At 43.1% G+C, this 18,398-nt stretch overlaps 1 protein-coding gene across 3 annotated transcripts in view; it reads left to right on the top strand.

Moving 5' to 3' along the window:
• Positions 1–18,398, top strand: part of PHACTR2 (phosphatase and actin regulator 2) — a 245,767-nt gene that overhangs the window by 64,316 nt on the left and 163,053 nt on the right. Inside the window, exon 1 of one of the 3 annotated variants that reach the window (XM_066373083.1) lies at positions 11,278–11,492. The exons of the other annotated variants lie outside the window; for them this stretch is intronic. Within the exon in view, the coding sequence (XP_066229180.1) occupies positions 11,480–11,492 (13 nt within the window). The 5' untranslated portion in view covers positions 11,278–11,479. Of the gene's footprint in view, positions 1–11,277; positions 11,493–18,398 lie in introns of those variants that run through there. 3 annotated transcript variants of the gene reach the window in all.

Raw genomic sequence — 18,398 nt, 5'->3', positions numbered from 1 at the left:
GCTGTAAGACGTGCCCAGAGCAAACACTGTAGAATGCCTTGGTAAACTGGTGCCAACTGCAAGTTCCATGCCGGGGAGTTTATTTTGATGTTCACATTTGAAATTGTAAATTGAAAATTTTATCCACCTTTTAAGGGAACAATACCCTACCTTAATTCTAGTTCCCAGGAAAGGCTTCCAGAAAGGGGACTAGAGTTTGTTTTGTTGTTGTTTTTTTGAGGAGAGAAAGAATGCTGTTAGAATAAAGAAAAAGACTGTTGCCATCATGTTCTACTTAATTTAGCCTGTTAAAGATAAACACAGTGGTGAATCACTGCAGGCTGATGTTACTATTTTAATGTTAATTCTGCAACCTTTTCCTCTTCCCTTCCTGTCTTTGAGTAGGTGGGATATAGGTAGACTCAATTAGAGAAGAGTTTGTTCCTGTCAGACTCTTTTTAAGTTTTCCCCATGGTTCAAACTATTTCTTATGTAAGCAATAGTTACTGGAGACTTTTAAAACAGTACTTTACTAAGAACATACTGTATTTGAGAATTATGCAGTCTGCAGAGACTATATAAAGTTAACACAGTTTACTAATCAGCAAACTTAAGTAATTTAAACTTCACTATCTCAGATGAAGTACAGATATTTTACAGCACCGTGCAAATGGTAATTGAATCTTGATCATTGGTCCTGCAAAATTGACCATGGGAAATATGTACTTTCCCTGTCTCCAGCAGAACACATCTGGATCTCACTCTGTTCCTTGTCGCCTCGCAGTCTTGATACCCTGTCTTTTTAGCATATGTTCCATTTTCTAAGCTGAGGGTGGTTAACTCAGCTGGTCGTCCTTTTTCATAAGGTTTCCCTCTCGGTGGTTATATCCTGTTATAGAGGCTCCCATCTACCTGGGCTTCACTAGCAAAGGGACAGTCTTAGCCCTGGCCGGTTGGCTCAGCGGTAGAGCGTTGGCCTAGCGTGCGGAGGACCCGGGTTCGATTCCCGGCCAGGGCACACAGGAGAAGCGCCCATTTGCTTCTCCACCCCTCTGCCGTGCTTTCCTCTCTATCTCTCTCTTCCCCTCCCGCAGCCAAGGCTCCATTGGAGCAAAGATGGCCCGGACGCTGGGGATGGCTCTGTGGCCTCTGCCTCAGGCGCTAGAGTGGCTCTGGTCGCAACATGGCGATGCCCAGGATGGGCAGAGCATCGCCCCCTGGTGGGCAGAGCATCGCCCCATGGTGGGCGTGCCAGGTGGATCCCGGTCGGGCTCATGCAGGAGTCTGTCTGACTGTCTCTCCCTGTTTCCAGCTTCAGAAAAATGAAAAAAAAAAAAAAAAAGGGACAGTCTTATTTGTGTTTGTATCAGAGCATCAGTAATAAATATTTACAGCAAACGTTTCTGAATGGATAATGTAGTCTTTTTCAGCAACTGAATGGTTTTTGCTATGGAAATACCAGATCTCTCTGTTAGACTCCTGGCATCCAACGATGAGGACCTGCTGCGAGTCCTGTGACCTCCCTCGGCTGGCCCACTCCCTCTCTGTCTCTGTCTTGTGTTCCGAGCCACCAGGTCCCATTGCTGGCAGAGCTGCCCCCACTCCTGCCTCCTTCCTGCCTTTGCTTTGCTCCCGGTGCCCAGAGCAAGGCCACATCACTCTGCTGTGCTCTCCGGCTCTTTCTTTCTTCCCCTTGCCCTCGGTTTGACCCTGTGTTCCCACGTTCTGTAACGTGGAAGAGCTCGTTCATTTTTATCTTAAGAAAACCCATTGTAGGGAGGAACAGGGATGATTACCAGGGAGACAGTTACTCACCCTAGCCTCCGAGAAATAAAGAAATGCATTTCTGAGCTGAGCTGATTGCTTTCCCTCCTTTGGGGCATCCTGGGAGGTCAAGGTTCCTCAGTGGCTTTGCTTACTCGCCTTAAACAGCTGACACATAATACCGGCTTCCAAGAAAGTAGTGAAGTCTTCATGCATCTTCATTAAATGGTTAAATATGACTTCTTTTACTCAGGGCGAATATCATCCTCTACCTGTACATCTTCCTAAAGATAAAGTGAAGCCCGCACTCCCTACAATCCACACACCCGTGTGGGTATACGAGGTCAGAACAAGATATATATATTTTGCAGATGTCATCTGTGCAGACTTCTGACTCCTGCATTTCTGTTCTGCTGTCTGTGTTTCTTGTTGAGGAGCCAGTGATACAGGGTTTGGGAGGTTTGATTCTCCCTCATATAACTCACAGTTGTAGCTGTGCCCTTGCTGAAAGGTTTTTAAACTCAATCCAGCATTGGACTAAACTCTTTTGGTGATAGCCTAAGGGATATCCTGGATCCAGCTTTCTGAATGCCATATGGAGTTAGACTCTTAGAATTCCCCCAAGCTCATTCTTCATCATTCCTTTACCCCTTTCTCTGCTAAATACCCTTTTGTTACCTGAGTAGATTCCACTATTGGTGCCCCTTTAGATATTCCTCCCACCGCCTACCATATTTTCAACCTATTAACCAACCTCAGGTATACCAGGGGGGCAGCAGTCTGAACGGTTCCCAAGGAGAGAGAACTTTCACTAAGATAACTTGCTTATGACATGGAGCTTGTGAAGACAATGATAAGGTAGGCTGAATCATGGCTCCAGCATCCTAATCTCCAGAATTTGTGACTATGTTGCTTTACATGGGAAAGGGAGACTGTATAGATGTAATTAATTTAAAAATCTTGAGTTGAGGCTTGACCTGTGGTGGCGCAGTGGATAAAGCGTCGACCTGGAAATGCTGAGGTCGCCAGTTTGAAACCCTGGGCTTGCCTTGTCAAGGCACATATGGGAGTTGATGCTTCCAGCTCCTCCTCACCTTCTCTCTCTCTCCCTCTCTGTCTCTCTCTCTCCCTTTCTCTCTCCTCTCTAAAATGAATAAAAAAAAAATCTTGAGTTGAGGACATTGTCCTGGATTATTCTTTTGAGCTCAATGTAATCACAATGGCCCTTGTAAGAGAGAGGCAAGAAGGTCTGAAGAAGGAAAGGCAGTACAACAGCAGAGATAGAACTGGGAGTGATGTGGCCATGAGCCAAGGAATGCCAGCCGCTGCTAGAAGTTGGATGAGACAAGGAATAGATTCTCCCCTGGAGCCTCCAGAAGGAATTCAGCTTGCTGCTACCTTGACTCTAGCTGCTTAAGACTCATTTCCAACTTCTGACCTCCAGGACAATAAGAATAAATTTAGGTTGGTATAAGCCACTAAATTTTGGTAATTTATTGCAGTTGCAACAAGAAGCTAATACAGGTAAAAAGACAATGGGAAACACGAATTGAAAACAGAGCTGGGAACCCAGTGGAGAAAGCAGTCCAAGGACTGCTAATTCCTTCCGTGGGAACAACCACAAAGGCTCCCGTCTTGGCACATTTCCCTGCTCTGGGTTGGAACCTGGTTAAACCCTGATTGTTCTCCAGTGCCTTTCCTTGTCTTGACCCTCACGTCAAAGACAAATATTCCACCACCACCCACCACCCCCACGCGGCTCCCAGGACCTTTCCTACAGTTGTCTTGGAGGAATCACTTGACCTTACATTCCCCTAAAACTGTGGCTAGATGTTTGCAGGGGTCCTAACAAGTCCTCCTAGAACCATTTAGGTGGCTGGTGTTATTGCTCACTGTTACAGGTGCCGAGTTTAGTGGTGGTTTAGTGATGTGACTAGTCAGCACATGAGAATCCTCCTAGTAATTAATAGGTAGGATCTTTTCCCTCACTTCCTCAGAACAAGGGTCTTAGTGGGATGAGCCTGAGAACTTAGTTCCCAGTTAAATAAGCCAGGCATGTGTTGATTACCTTCTTTGTACTCAGCATGTTGCTCTTGGGGTCCTGGGTTAATGTGAAAAACTCAGGTAGCCTCCAGTTCTTCCTTCAGTGTGTACCTGGCTGAGGCAATAACAGCAGCGAGGTGAAGCGGAATCACCTCCAGTTTATCTGAGGGCTAAGGGAGTATCGATCGCACTTACCCATCGTTTACTAAGAGATGGCCAAGTGTACCTGCGTAAGAGGAAACAAAATTTTCTTTGGGCTATTTAAGGAGATCAGGGGCAGACATTGATGAATGAGTGAGAAACTAACCAGAACTTTATAAGCATGATGGAATTCTCCACTTGATGAAATGTGAAATGGCTAAAATTGAGAATGGGCCTTGTCTGGCCCCAATGTTTGTTTATTTGTCTCTGCATCATCTATGTGGTCGTGTATCATCCTAAACAGGACTACTGAGCACCTGGTAGTGTTCTCAGAGTTATGAAGACTGATTAGCTTCCTGTTTTCATAGACTGTAGATTATAGCAGAGGTAATCAATTTATGATTGGTAAGGCATTTTCCATGTTAAAAAACATCTTATTAATAAAGAAATGTTTGTCCACTTAAATTTAAGTTATGTAGAACCAGGATACCTTGTTTGATGACACCCAGCAAGGTAGCCCACAGAAGAACTGTTTCCGGTTGCCAGCCTGTGGGAACAGCTCATTAAAGCCTAGCCTAAACTTTCCCCCTTCCCATGCTGTTCAGATGGCTAAAACATCAACCCTTTCTTTATAAAACCACGAGTCTGGAAAGGATTTGAGAGGGTATTAGTTCATTCCGTTGACTTGGGCACAGATGCTTTTAGGAAGCAGGCAGTTCGTGTATACATGTACAACTCAATATAAGACAATAAGGAATGGTGGGGACTTTGGCAAACAAGAGTAGATGCCTTGACTAAAGTTTTCAAGGTCTGGCCTGACCAAATGATTATGTTAGTGGACTAGATTTGCCTAGACTGCCTCTTGGCAGCGCTTGATTGCTCATCTTAGAAAACAGCAATCTGACCCCTTCCTAAAAACCTGCTAAACACAGTCATCTTTGTGAGTTTGGGTGACAGGCTTCTCTCAGTCAAGCCAGCATGCACCAGCCAGACATTTGCTGGTTGAGGGAAACTCGCTATCTGGTTGGGGTGGCACCCATCATTCTTTCAGCTAAGTGATGGCCTGCAGAGAGAATTTGTCTGGGCTGCATATTCCCAGGTCAGATTCTGTGAGCCTGTTTTTCCCTTTGTTTGCTGGTTTTGTAGCACTAGACTCATCTACAAGCAGCTATAACTGCCCTTTAAGCAACAGGCCACCGTTTTGGCTGAAGGTTGGATTCAAGAGCTCCCTTTTGCTAGTTGTTCAGTATCACATCAGACAAATGCTGTCCTCTGTGTTCTGGTGACCTGCTTGCATTGCTGCTGACTCAATAATTTTTTTGAGCATTGGCCATAATAACACGTATGTAAAGTTGCTGAAAACTATTCTTTTTAATCCTTCTAGTGGTAAATGAGTTGATTTGGATAATGGTAAGCATATATCATTCTGCTTTGATTTATAGATTTATAATTGAGCTTCCCTTCAGAAATCATTTTTAGATGCTGCATCTTGTCTTCAAACACCCATGATTGCTAATGAGAAGTCCAGGTTGGTCTAAATGGCATGTGTCTTTCTTTTCTAAGACTTCTTCAAGTTATTTTCCACATCCACTTATTCTTGCCTCATATTCACCTTTTCGATTTCGTATTTTTCTTTTAGTGTTTCATACACATCTTATTTCATTCTTGGTTGTGAGGATTTACCCTCCCACTGCCCATCAAGGCTTTATAACTCCATGGCTTCTGGAATTAGGTCAAAGGCCTCTTGTAGTTCCCAGTTTCCTTCACTGAGTTGGGGAACCCCATTCAAGTTGACCCCCAGCCAGTTTTGACTCCTCTTCTCTCGACTGGGGCTCGTTTAAACCCATCACCACATAGTAGCTGTGCCCTCCGGTCTCCAGCCACCACCACAGGGCACCTTGAGCAGAGCAAGCCTCAGTGGAAGCCCCAGTCCGTGCTCAGTCAGATGCTCACAGGTTTTTTTGTCTCCTTTCCAATTCACAGAAGTGGTCATATAGCTTCTCAAGTCTAGCTGTGACTTTCCCATTTAATATTTTATCTGTTGTTATAAGTATTTGGTGTCCAAGCACAGACTCACCAAACCACCTTGACCGAAAGTCCAAAACATGTCAGAAGACTGTGTCTGACGGCTCCAGCCGCTCAAGGTCTGGACGCCATGCAAAACTCTGCGTGTGCCGAAATGTTTCATGGCTTCTGCATTAAGATGTTGAGTCTGTGTGAATAGAAGACACAATCTAAGGACTGTATACAAGGAAAGAGAATCAAACTTTAAAAAGAAATTCAGGAGACCTTCTCCTCCCGCTTGGCACCAGGAGAGAAATCTCAAAACAGTTAAGAATAATTGAAAACAGAGACATGTCAAGCAACTATTGTTCTAAAATCCAAATAATAGAACATATTAGTTATATGTGTAACTTTTTGTTGTTGTTCAGTTTTTCCTGGAAATACTTTTGGTTGCAAAACTTTCTCCTGTGAACTTTTTCATTTTTAATAGTTTAGGGATTTGGGTTAGTGCTTAAGAGAGCTGTAAATTTAGGCACTTTGCTCATGTAAACTCTCTGTATCTGATAGCTGTTCTCACAAAAGCAGTGGCCAAATCTTGTCAGAACAGATTTCCAGTAGAATCTGTTCCCAAAGGAACTGGGAGTGAGCTTGATGACTTCCTGATTGCTAGTCAATATTCTGGCACTTGACTTCTTTGTATGAATCAGAAAGGGATACAGTCTGCTGGGCTGATCTGGACAGCGGTGGGACTCAAATAATCCAACAACCAGTTCTCTGCCCTGATGACCATTTAAAGCAGTGGTCCCCAACCTTTTTTGGGCCACGGACCGGTTTAATGTCAGAAAATATTTTCACGGACCGGCGTTTAGGGTGGGACGGATAAATGTATCACGTGACCGAGACAAGCGTCAAGAGTGAGTCTTAGATGGATGTAACAGAGGGAATCTGGTCATTTTTTAAAAATAAAACATCATTCAGACTTAAATATAAATAAAACGGAAATAATGTAAGTTATTTATTCTTTCTCTGCGGTACCAAATGGCCCATGGACTGGTACCGGTCCATGGCCCGGGGGTTGGGGACCACTGATTTAAAGTATAAAAAGCAGTATACAGGCCCTGGCCGGTTGGCTCAGCGGTAGAGCGTCGGCCTAGCGTGCGGAGGACCCGGGTTCGATTCCCGGCCAGGGCACACAGGAGAAGCGCCCATTTGCTTCTCCACCCCTCCGCCGCGCTTTCCTCTCTGTCTCTCTCGTCCCCTCCCGCAGCCAAGGCTCCACTGGAGCAAAAGATGGCTCTGTGGCCTCTGCCTCAGGCGCTACAGTGGCTCTGGTCGCAACATGGCGACGCCCAGGATGGGCAGAGCATCGCCCCCCTGGTGGGCAGAGCGTCGCCCCTGGTGGGCGTGCCGGGTGGATCCCGGTCGGGCGCATGCGGGAGTCTGTCTGACTGTCTCTCCCCGTTTCCAGCTTCAGAAAAATGAAAAAAAAAAAAAAAAAAAAAAAAAAAAAGCAGTATACCAACAGGTAGTTTATTATCTCATGCACGTAATACTTAAATAAGAACAATAGAAGAGGTACACAAAACTAGATTATGTTATAAGAAAGAGTTTTAAAAGATTAATGAAAAAATATGAAATACCTGACAAAAACAATGAGACTGTTTAGATGTTTCCATATTGCTTCCTGATCGGCAGCCTCATTTGCATTTTTTTTTTTTTTTTTACCTATGAACAGAATGAACATTATTACAACATGCACTTACAATACGCTGTTGCACAGATGAACGTTATAAAGAGGAAGGAATGTAAATTTGTGATTTCCACATTGGGTGGCTGCCCAGGCACCCACCTTAGAGAGAATCCTGATTACAAGTGCCACTTTAACAACCGGTTCACTGAACTGAACAAAAAAATTAGGTATCGGTTCTACCGAACCGATGCGAACCAGCTAATCCCACCACTGGATCTGGGTGTCCGGACCTGCTGTGCCATCCAATACAATTATGTAGGCAATCCATTCTCTTAATTTCTTCATTCTAAGGAACAGTCTCACTTTGTAGAGAAGAACCCCGTTAGTCCCCTGAAGGCCAAACCATTAAATGTTTAGCCTATGATCTGGAGCTGCGGCACCTCTTGGCAGAGTGTTTCTGCCTCTTGTTCGCCACGGGCATCCATTTGAACTTGGTCCACCTGGGCTCAGATTTTCATCAGAAAGGTAGAGCGTGCTTGCCGCCAGCCCTCCACTCTTCCCAGTGTCTCCACAGGGAAGACATTCTCTTCTCCTTTGAAATTTAAAGGGGGGGGGGTGATGCTGATAAAGTATTTTTAGATATAGTATTTTTATCAACAGATGCTCAGTGATACACTTGAAAGCGGGGCTGGACGCCCCTGGTAGTCTTGCCCTTGAGTCTGACCTCAGCTGGTCAGAGACAGAGTCACAAACACCATACACCGAACCTCAGATAAACCATCCTTAGAAGACCAGGCGGGGTCTGGTCTGCTAAGGATTGGTTGCAGCCTTCCTTCTGTCGGTGGAACAGCACTGAGGCTATTCCGGATGCAGGCTCTCCAAACCACCATTGGCCTCAAACACATTAGTCTGATTCTCAGACAGCTGAGGAATATGCATATGAGAGAGGCAATAAACATGGCAGCTCGCCTCATATTTAAAATGTGATGCCGGACATTAAGCGTATGGATGCTGCTACAATGCCCCACAGCTTCTCTGGGACAGCGAGAAAGGGCCTGGTGAACACTTCCTATCAGGCATTCCCTGAAGACAGCAGGTTAACTGGCGGGTCTGAACTGAATCAAGGCGGGGAGTGGGTTCTCCCCGGAGCTGGAGGAGAACGTCCCCCTCACTGGGGCTTTTCGCTGCTCCGTTGCCTTCCTCGGGCGCCAGGCAGGGACAGCGGTGGTGCTGGTGGCGGAGGCAGGGAGACAGAAAGCAGATGCGTCCTTGGCACTGTACGCAGGATGTTTTTAAACATCCTGATCCCTAATAGACACTCAACATGAGTTTCATTATTTTTAGACCTCTCTCTGTGTTGCCCACCCCTTGTCCATGTCTTACAGCATTGGTAGGTAGAGAGGTTCGGCACTTGGCAGGTGAGAGAGGGAGAGAGGGAGTTGGTTCCTGAACGAGGATGGGCGATCCTGTGGCAAACCACCAGAAAGAATTCTTTCCCACCCTCTTAAATTGCAAAATTGTGCTGAAGGGCGATAGTCCATCACCTGAAACCCTTGAGGTCTGGTATGTTTCTGAACTCAGCATTTTTGCACTTTAAGACGGTAATATAATGTGTATATTATATATTAGATATCATCTGCAGCAGGATCTGAACAGATTCCCATAACTGATAATATCAACATTTCATTAGCAAAACATAATTATTCATTCTGCATGAGATAAGAGCAAAGAGTTTAAATAACCTCATATCACTTCATCTCAGGTTGCGACACAGATGCATTTTAGAGCCAAACTTAAAAAGACAAGAAAAGATTTTAGAACTTTCTGGATTTTAAAATTGTGTATGAGATTGTGGATCTTATATAAATCACATCCTGAGTTAAAGTGTTTAAGGGTCTGTCCTTGGAACCCAATCAGTGTTTAGGAGAAAAATTGTTTTTCAAATGACCAGCATAACAAACACTTGGAACACAATTTATTTGTAATTTGGGGACTGACTATATTAATAAAACGAGCCGAGGACAACATTTTGAACTGTATACATAACTAATAGTAATAGATTCATCTTAGTCAAGATGCACTTCCTATCGACTCCTTTCCAAAATCTCAGGCTTCATGATGTATTTCTCTCTCTTTTATATTTTGTATTTCCCTAACTCCTCCCTTAAAAAAAAAAAAGCCAGTTTGCCCTAGATTTTCTACTGATGACACTCTGGGTCACTGGGAGCCGTAATCAGGGCAAGTAGATGAGGTGTGGGAGCCACAGTGATTTTAATCTTACGGGATCCAAGCATTCTTCGAAACATATGAAGAATTTTTTTGAAATTAATAGAGTAAGATAGCCTTAAAATTGTGTGACAGAATTAAAATAGTGGTAATAAAAATCTCAGGGCATAATCACTGAGAAATTTAAGTTTTCTGCATGAGTACTGATATCATAAATGAAGTAGTTTGCTTACAAAATAAAAGAACCCCATATCTGTAACAGGCAAACCCAAAGTTACATTAAAACCCAAAATATGTAGAAGCTATTGAAATGGAAGACTAGATTATGGATGATTTGCAAGTGATGTGTCATTAGAAGTTCCAATGGCATAAGGAAATGCTAAATAAATGCATTGCTTTTCAAATTCAACAACCCTGATGGGAAAGAACACTGAGAACTGTTCTTAAAAACTTAGCAAACTGAACAACCTGTAGAATCTTACCATCCTGTGGGTTAACTGTGTCATAGGTTAAATGAGGCCATTGTAAAATATTTTTGACAATATCTGAGAAAATGCAGAAAGTACAGTTATGCTATGCTCACATTCTAGTAACATAAAAGTTACAGGGCCTTGACATCTGATTTCTTCTGCACTCTGCCCATCCCTGTCCCTTGGTATTGTAGGCAGTTTTGGGTGTGTGGGAGGGTCTTCTTTTCAGAGCCAAATTAAAGGAAGGAAGTGAAATGGGTTTTCCTGTATTAGTGAATGCATTTCTCTTGCTCTTCAGATTTCTATGCCTAAGATGGCCACAGATTGTAACATACTAGAGACATACTTGTAACATACTTGACATCTTTTGACCATTATGTCTTGTATCATTAGTGACATTTAGTGAAAGCCCTTTGAATGTCTCTGTTAGGCTAGGTGGGCAGAAATACTGACTAGGAATAGAAACACTAGTTCTGATGAAAGCATAAGCAAAATAGAGTGACAGGATTCAACTTCGCAGCATATACGAAGAGCAGAAAGGTTGAAGACAGCTTTTATTTTAAAATGTTTTCTCTGCTAATCCTTGCCCATCCCCAACAACGGTAACAACAAGTACAAGAAAACTTTAATATTTTCAATAAAAAAGTTGCCCAGTTATTCGGCGATACCCGTGATAAAAGCTGGACCACATTTAGACCAGCCCCAGAGAAAGGACAATGGATGGTATTTTTTAAAGCTCCTTTTTTTACCTTTTAATTAACTCTGCCTCTTCCTGCTCATGTTTGCTCTGGCATCTTTGGGAACAGCACTGGGTTCTGCTTAGCATGTGCACTTCTTTTCTGAAATGTGCAATACACTCCACATTGCAGTGATTTGCTTTTTTCTCCTTAGCTTAGAACAGAGGTGAAAACCCCAGTGGATTCAAGTATCCACTTGATAGGCTCAGTCTCTCTTAATCAGCCTGTAATGGAGCTAATGGCTGTTTGTCATCCTTGGAGATATAAATTTCCTGGCGGTGTCTCCTGCAGACAGTGCATGAAGTACGCTCTGTGTGCCAGCAAGGACTGATAATCAGCAGAAGGGCAGGGTGCTTCGTTAGCCAGGAGAAGAGCCCGGCTTCCCGGCTGCCTGGCTACAGAACTCGCCTCGCCACTCCTGAGACATGGACAACGCCGGTAGGTAAAGCAGGCATGAATTCTTCCCACCCTCCTGGCTCGTTTGCCGTCTGCATCCTTCCTGCAGAATGTCTGTCTATGTGTGTTGGTCTTGTTCTGCACTTACGTGTTCAGGACCGGGGAGACATGTCATGTGTTAACCTGGCTGCATTGTCCACAAGGTAATGGGTGTTTGCTTTGAAGTTGAGGAATTGGGGACGCAGATTATCATTCCCAGTCACCTCTTTGAAGACTACCCTGTTCTTTTCTCTAGGCTGCGGGATGTGTGCCGTTTGATCCTTTTGTGCTCAGAACAGTGGGTGAAAATGCGTGTACTATAGTTGATGAAACAACTTACGAAGGGGTGGCAAAAGATAGATGGAGTTAATGAACTGAGGGAAACGTTTTGTTCAGTGTTACAGCATGCACTGAGGGGTAGCAGATGCATTCTTGTGTCTGAAGCTTCGTCTTCATGTTAGGACAAAAGGGAGAGATGTCTCAATAGCCTCTGCTATTTTAATTTCAGGGTATAGACCTTAGTGGCTAATCAGGTCCCTTTTAAAAATGTATTTGTTTTTAGTATCTTTACTTAACAGCTAGATGAACATGACTGTGGAGGTATTCTAATGCCAATTAAATGATTAGCATAAAATTAGTTCTCATGTAGAACTTTTTCTTTTTTCTTTGCTGTATTAAACTTTTAGAAGATGTGCACAATGGGGTTGCTCTCCATCTTGGTGTGAGGGACACTAAATGCAGAATTCTCCCAAACGTGTTATGGGTTCTCTGTCTCCTGAAACTCATTAGTTCAGATGCCCAGCTGGTAGCAGTTTGCTGGAGAGAAGACCTGCAGCCAGGAGACAGGGTCAGCTCTGCAAAGAGGATGCATCATTTACAACACATTCCACACAATAAGCCCACCAGTTTCCAGGAACACATATTTCTTTGTGAAATGTGGCTATTTCAGCCCTTGGTTCAGGTAGCATAGGCAAGCAGAAATTTTGAAGGCAAAGTGTTTTGAGTTCTTTTGTGAAAGAAGTTACTAGGAACCAAACCCTGTGACTAATATAATTTTGTCTTTGACATCAAAGACATTGAAATGAATTGGAACAGTACAATATTAGGGGTAAAAATGTCAGGGTTGTGATAGAAACAAAACTAATATACAGGGTGTGTGTGTGTGTGTGAAGGAGGAGGAGGCTGGATTGATGTATAAGCATTATACCCCTCATTTTTGTTCATTAATTTAATATGCCAATAGAGCTTGTCATAAAAGCATGTAGGTATGATGTTCCATGACAAGGCACAATTTCAAGATCAACCCACATCTCCTCTAATTACAGCAGTAGAGTAAGTAAAAAATAAATGAATAAACTGAAATCCCTCATTTAGCCTCATTTAAAACTTCTGCCACCCATAATTAATTATACTGAGGTCCTGGCAGAATTATCACTTTAATTCAAGGAAATGCCTTTCTTAACTGACTCATGTATTTATTGAAAGGCCATTTAAGAAAAGGAATGAAACTACTATAACAGCCGTTTTGTAGGTTTAAAGGGTTAAGATTTACTTCTTGGCTTACTACAGCTTAGGGGGAATGAGTGTTTTCAGGATTTGTACTGATATTTATGCTTTTAGATGCTATTAATTAAAATACTTCTGCTTCTGGTATGTTTAAGAATATTTATGTACTGTGTCGTGTGGCTATTAAAGCAGCAATTTTTATATCATTTCAAATTTGGGGTGAAATCCCAAATGTAGATGTGTATACCTTTGAGTAGAATAACCGGCTTTTATATTACATTATTTGAATATTTCAGAAATCACAATTTTCTCATCATAGTTCATTGGCTGTCAGTGATCACTTTTCTTGGTAATTTTTTGATGACGGAAGCAGCCTCTCTTATAGCAGGGAACTATGAACATCTCACACACACACACACACACACACACACACACACACACACACACACACACACACATTTCAGTACCTTGTATTGACTATCAGGAATAAAGAAGGCATTTAAGATAGTACTGGTAAGTGGCAAAAAAAAAAAAAAGCTTAAAATTCTTTTAACATTTTACCAAGAAACCCAATTAGCTTGGAATACTGCAATTTCTCCAATTTAATTTAAACAAAATAATGATGTTGAATATCTGCCTATACTTTCCAATCAGAAGTGAGTTGCGGACTGGAGCGCGGAGGCTCAGAGGCTGGCTGGGTAGAGCGGAGCGCCCGCGCTGGCGATTGGACCATCCGTTCCCAGGAGCCGTGCTCTCTCTTCCAGCGGGGGTTTGGATACTTGTTAGGCACAAACACAACAGTGGGTACACAGTAGCTGAGTGCCTCTGATTTATTCAAATCCCACAGAAGGCTGCATAGAAGATACTGTGTGTCTTCTCTGTTAACAAATAAGGAAGAGCTGCGGCCCGGCCTCCGTCCTTCCGGTGTCGGTGTCGGTGTCGGTGAGCGCAGTGCAGCCCGCACGCCCGTGTGGTTCTGTCCAGCTCATCCTTACCAGGCAGGAGCTGCCGTTCCTCCCATCTCTGAGAAGGAACATCCCTCCCTCTCAATTGCTGGCTTATGTATTCCTTTAAAAGCTTTTCCTGGAATAACGATAAAATATTTATCAAACAGTGCGTGTAGAATATGTGGGGGCATTTTCGCAATATCTAAGCTTTTCTTTTTTCTTTTTTTTTTTTTTTGATGGGGCTGTTTTGTCTTTAAGTTCTGTAGTTGATACGGATGTTCCTTTATCAGACCAGACTATGACTACAGCTGCGGTCCACGCTGTTCTGTCCCTGCGTTTGTATCTCTTTGCTGTTTCTCCGCCTCGCCTTCATCAAGTGTCCTCATGGACGAGCTGTGGAAAGTAATGCTGAGGCAGAGCTGATCAGGACTATGTGATTAACATGTAGGAAAACCCAATGTTTTGGAATGTAATTCCATATTTCTGCAGGGGCTAACTGTTATCACAAGTTCTATAGCATTTGTTGGGCAAATTTTTTCTTGCTCAAGACCAAGATGTTTTCTATCACTGTGTGTGGGTCATAAGAGGCATATTCATTTGGGAGGGGAGGTGACATCTTTGAGAGCCACTGTATCCTCACCTTACATTCTGTCCTGGTGGCTTAAAGGCTTTTGACCCTTGATGGGCAATCACTGAATATGAGAAGTTCACAGTCTATGAACTCCTTGAAGAATAGACTAGTGTGGTCAAGAGCATTAAATAATCTGAAGTGAAAACTGGCTCTGCCACCTGCCATCCCAGTGACCACGAACAAGCTCTACAGGCTCCGAAGCCATTTATTTTCTCATCTATAAGTGGCAACAACAATTGTATCCATTTTAGGATTGTTGTGAAGAGAATATATGATGATACATATATAAAGCTTTTGATACAATGGCTAATATATAGTAATACTAAAGAACCATCCAAAAATGGAAGCAGGGTTGCATTATGAACAAAGACATGCTCTGGCAGGCCGGCTCTAGCAGTGAGATGATGCTTGGAAAGGTAAGCAGGTATAAGCTGAGAGCAGTCAGGTGGCTGTCCCGAGAGTGTAATGGAAATTGATGTGGGTGGCACAATAGGAATGGGGGGTGAGCGATGCATTGGATATGCACCAGTGAGCACAACGAATAGAAAAGGAGGCAGGGGGAAGTACAGTGTGTCCGTAAAGTCATGGTGCACTTTTGACCGGTCACAGAAAGCAACAAAAGACGATAGAAATGTGAAATCTGCACCAAATAAAAGGAAAACTCTCCCAGTTTCATACCTATTCAGTGCAGTTCGATGTGAGCTCATGCACAGATTTTTTAGGGCTCCTTAGGTAGCTATCCCGTATAGCCTCTACAGACTCGTCACTGACTGATGGCCTACCAGAACGGGGTTTCTCCACCAAACTGCCGGTTTCCTTCAACTGCTTATCCCACTGAGTAATGTTATTCCTATGTGGTGGCGCTTCGTTATAAACGCGCCGATATTCAGGTTGCACTTTGGTCACGGATTCGAATTTAGTGAGCCACAGAACACACTGAACTTTCCTCTGTACCGTCCACATCCCGACTGGCATGGCCGTGGGCTGCTCCGCTGTATTACACGGTGTTATGTCATCATCTGCTCATGCGCACATGCTGCCACATCATCCTACAAAAACTGGGAGGGTTTTCCTTTTATTTGGTGCAGATTTCACATTTCTATCATCTTTTGTTGCTTTCCTGTGACCGGTCAAAAGTGCACCATGACTTTACCGACACACTGTAGACCAGCTGAAGCAGACCTCTGAGGTTTCTAGTTAAAGAATCAAAGTATAGTCTTGTACTATGGAGCACGGAGGGGTTTGAAGGGAAAGATGATGATCTTCATTTTGGAATTGTTGGGTTTGGAACACTTCTCTGTTACCCACTAGCCTTAGTACCTGATCAACGATGGCTTTTTAATTCACTAAAAGGTGTACACACACGCACATGCACACACACAGCCAGAGGCACAGGTACAAGTGCACAAGTGGAACTCCTTACTAACCGTGGAGTTATTACAGGGGTTGTTTGTTCTGTGTTTTATCCACAATTCAAAAGCTTTTCTGTTTTACATATGCTCTTGGTTCAGTTTGGTAAACCCCACCCCACTAATGCTTCCCTGCCCCCTCCCCCAGGTGGCGGTGTAGAGAGCGGAGATTTTCCAATGCTTCTTAAAAAAAATGTTGGAACACAGATGCAGATAAGACCAGGCCCAGAGAAATATGCTCCTAAGCAGTGAAGTAATTTTGGTAAAGGCCAGGCTGTTATATAAGCAGATGTAAGCACCAAGACATTTTATTTTAAACTGGTTCAAAATTCAATAGGAGAATCTACTTCAGCAGCGCAGGCTGCCCTAGCGAAGTTCCTGAACAACGGAAGATGGTGATTCAGGAGGATGGTTACCTAATGGAGTAGACATTTTATGTGAATTGATTTGCTTTAGAAATGAATGATTTCTAGGACATTGGCTATGTTTGAAAACTGTACTTAGTGCAATTTAAATTTTTTCCTCTATTCCCTATTTTCATGATACTTTGGTCTTAGTAGCAATGATAATAATGTTAGCCATAAGACCTTTTAGATATATAATATAATGATGCCATATATATATATATATATATACACACACATACACACACATACATATATATACAGAATATATATGTGTACACTTGCATGTATTAATAAATTTCTATGTGTGTACTTGCATATACTTTCTTAGGTGGGGGATTATCAGCCTTGATTCAGTGAAATAAACTTAATAAGAATTGAAAACAGATTTTTTTTACTAAAAAACAAATTTATTTTTTTATTCAGTGAGAGAAAGGGAGGCAGAGACAGACTCCCACATATGCCCCAACAATGATCCACCCATCAATCCCACTAGGGGGTAATGCTCTGCCCATCTGGAGTGTTGCTCCATTGCTCAGCAACTGAGCTCTTCTTAGCACCTGAGGCAGAGGCCATGGAGCCATCCTCAGCTCCTGGGGCCAACTTGCTCCAATAGAGCCATCGCTGCAGGAAGGGAAAAGAAAGAGAGAGATAGAAGAGAGAGGGGAGGGGTGGAGAAGCAGACAGGCTCTTCTCCTGTGTGCCCTAACCAGGAATCAAACTGGGGACATCCACATACTGGGCCGATACTCTGCCACTGAGCCAACCGGCCAGGACTGAAATTTATTCTTATTCTCTGAAATGTCCCTAATATTATAAAAATAGCTACTATTGACCATTTTTTAAAGCTATGAAAAAAGGAATTATAGTATCTTCCGTTGAATTTATTGTGAAACCCATTGTGATACTGTAGTACTTTATGGTTCATCAAGTATATATATTTCTGAGCGCTTGAGATTCACATTGTTTTTTTCTTAAGGGAGAAACTAAAATTTGGTAAGTAATCTGCTTTTAGGAACACTGGTTTTCAAAATGGCAATATTATTATAGAAATCACTATACCTTTAAAACAAAATGCCAGCCCTGGCCTGTTGGCTCAGCGGTAGAGCGTTGGCCTAGTGTGTGGAAATCCCTGGTTCAATTCCTGGCCAGGGCACACTGGAGAAGTGTCCATCTGCTTCTCCACCCTTCCCTCTCTTCTTTCTCTATATCTCTCTTCCCCTCCGGCAGCCAAAGCTCCATTGAAGCAAAGTTGGTCGAGGTCCTGAGGATGGCTCCATGGCCTCCACCTCAGGTGCTAGAATGTCTCCAGTTACAACAGAGCAAAGCCTCAGATGGGCAGAGCATGCTGGGTGGATCCCAGTTGGGTGCATGTGGGAGTCTGTCTCTCTGCTTCCTCACTTCTCACTTCAGAAAAATACAAAAAAAAAAAATGCCAAAAGAAAACATAGGTTCATGTTAAAACAAAAGTACTCTGAAAGTGGCACTGAACTTTCTAGTTATTTTTATTCTAATTGTAGAGCAACTTTGATCTCCTGAGTATAAACCAACAGACTTGGTTTAAGAGTGTGTTGAAGCAGTACAAAGTCTTTGTTTCTAAAACAAAGTTTTGTTTTGTTTTTCAGATAATTGGAGTTAGTTGTTTTTTGTTTTTTTTCAGAGACAGAGTCAGAGAGAGGGATAGATAGGGACAGACAGACAGGAACAGAGAGAAATGAGAAGCATCAATCATCAGTTTTTCATTGCAACACCTTAGTTGTTCATTGATTGCTTTCTCATATGTGCCTTGACCATGGACCTTCAGCAGACCGAGTAACCCCTTGCTCAAGCCAGTGACCTTGGGTCCAAGCTGGTGAACTTTGCTCAAACCAGATGAGCCCACACTCAAGCTGGTAACCTCAGGTTCTCAAACCTGGGTCCTCCACATCCCAGTCCGACGCTCTATCCACTGTGCCACCGCCTGGTCAGGCTGGAGTTAGTTCTGAGTTTTGTCTTTCTTTGCAACCACTCAT

This window comes from Saccopteryx leptura, chromosome 3 (assembly GCF_036850995.1).
Source record: "Saccopteryx leptura isolate mSacLep1 chromosome 3, mSacLep1_pri_phased_curated, whole genome shotgun sequence".
Taxonomy (NCBI): Eukaryota; Metazoa; Chordata; class Mammalia; order Chiroptera; family Emballonuridae; genus Saccopteryx; species Saccopteryx leptura.
Note: the sequence above shows the minus strand (reverse complement) of the source record. Positions and strands in the feature narration are given on the sequence as shown.